General features: G+C 49.3%; 1 protein-coding gene across 1 annotated transcript in view; it reads right to left on the reverse strand.

The window, feature by feature from the left end:
• Positions 1-569: 569 nt before the first annotated feature.
• LOC108803601 (ribonuclease inhibitor-like) overlaps positions 570-1,311 on the reverse strand; it is a 5,826-nt gene continuing 5,084 nt past the window's right edge. The window contains exons 8-9 of the mRNA XM_018575430.1: positions 998-1,168; positions 570-759 (exon numbers count right to left, since the gene is read on the reverse strand). Coding sequence (XP_018430932.1) covers positions 585-759; positions 998-1,168 — 346 coding nt within the window. The 3' untranslated portion in view covers positions 570-584. The remainder of the gene's footprint in view (positions 760-997; positions 1,169-1,311) is intronic.

Raw genomic sequence — 1,311 nt, forward strand, 5'->3', positions numbered from 1 at the left:
CCCCGTCCAGTATACAGGAGATATCCAACCCATCACCCCATCCAGTATACAGGAGATATCCAACCCATCACCCCCGTCCAGTATACAGGAGATATCCAACCCATCACCCCGTCCAGTATACAGGAGATATCCAACCCATCACCCCCGTCCAGTATACAGGAGATATCCAGCACATCACCCCGTCCAGTATACAGGAGATATCCAACCCATCACCCCATCCAGTATACAGGAGATATCCAGCACATCACCCCGTCCAGTATACAGGAGATGTCCAACACATCCCCCTGTCCAGTATACAGGAGATGTCCAACCCATCACCCCATCCAGTATACACCCCATGTCCTTCATACCATGTACCCATCAGACCTCACCCCATGTCCTCCATACAATGTACCCATCAGACCTAACCATGTCCTCCATACAACGTACCCATCAGACCTCACCCATGTCCTCCATACTATGTACCCATCAGACCTAACCCATGTCCTTCATACCATGTACACATCAGACCTCACCCCATGTCCTTCATACAACGTACCCATCAGACCTCACCCATGTCCTTCATACAATGTACCCATCAGTCCTTACCAGAGGTTCACCAGAGTGCAGCCTGGCTTACAGAGGGCCTGACACAGCCGCTTGGCCCCTGTGTCCTGGATGTTGCATTCTCTCAAGTACAGGGTGGTGAGAGTTCGATTGGTCATCAGAAGAGAGTGGAGGTAGTCACAACAGGCCGGAGAAAGCTCTGAGAATTCAATCCTGGAAAGGACAAGTCCAGTTAGAGCTTCCATGATAAATTATATGGCATAGCCTCACTATCCAGACTACAGCCGATAAACACTTCTAGAATTTACAGGATCTTAAGCTGGAACTTTTTTGGCTTTACATGTTTAGGACATTTCAGAGTCCAGAGTTTATTCCAGCGGAAACATCTGCCAATGGACACAAAGTCCTGCAGATCTGTCATTGTAAGATACCAGCATGATGGAGGGCTCACCTCAGCTCCTGCAGAGTACAGCCGGGATCCTTCAGCCCCTCACAGATGAACTTCACTCCCTCATCCTTAAGTTCATTCAGTACCAGATCCAACTTGTGTAGGGATCGGTTTGCTTTAAGAGCAGAGCCAAGGTGCTCACAGCTTGCGGCAGTCAAGTTGCAGTCGTTCAGCCTGCAGACAAATCACAGCTCTGTTATTTGGGGACCTGGAAACCATGGTATGTAGAGTGGAGCATATTAACACGACACACTGGGGGGAGGAGAGCCACAAATTTTGGGGAACACAAAGTATCTGGACAACCCTATACAAGGGGG

The sequence above is a fragment of the Nanorana parkeri genome, unplaced genomic scaffold, assembly GCF_000935625.1.
Source record: "Nanorana parkeri isolate BGI_ZX_2015 unplaced genomic scaffold, ASM93562v1 scaffold3917, whole genome shotgun sequence".
Lineage (NCBI taxonomy): Eukaryota > Metazoa > Chordata > Amphibia > Anura > Dicroglossidae > Nanorana > Nanorana parkeri.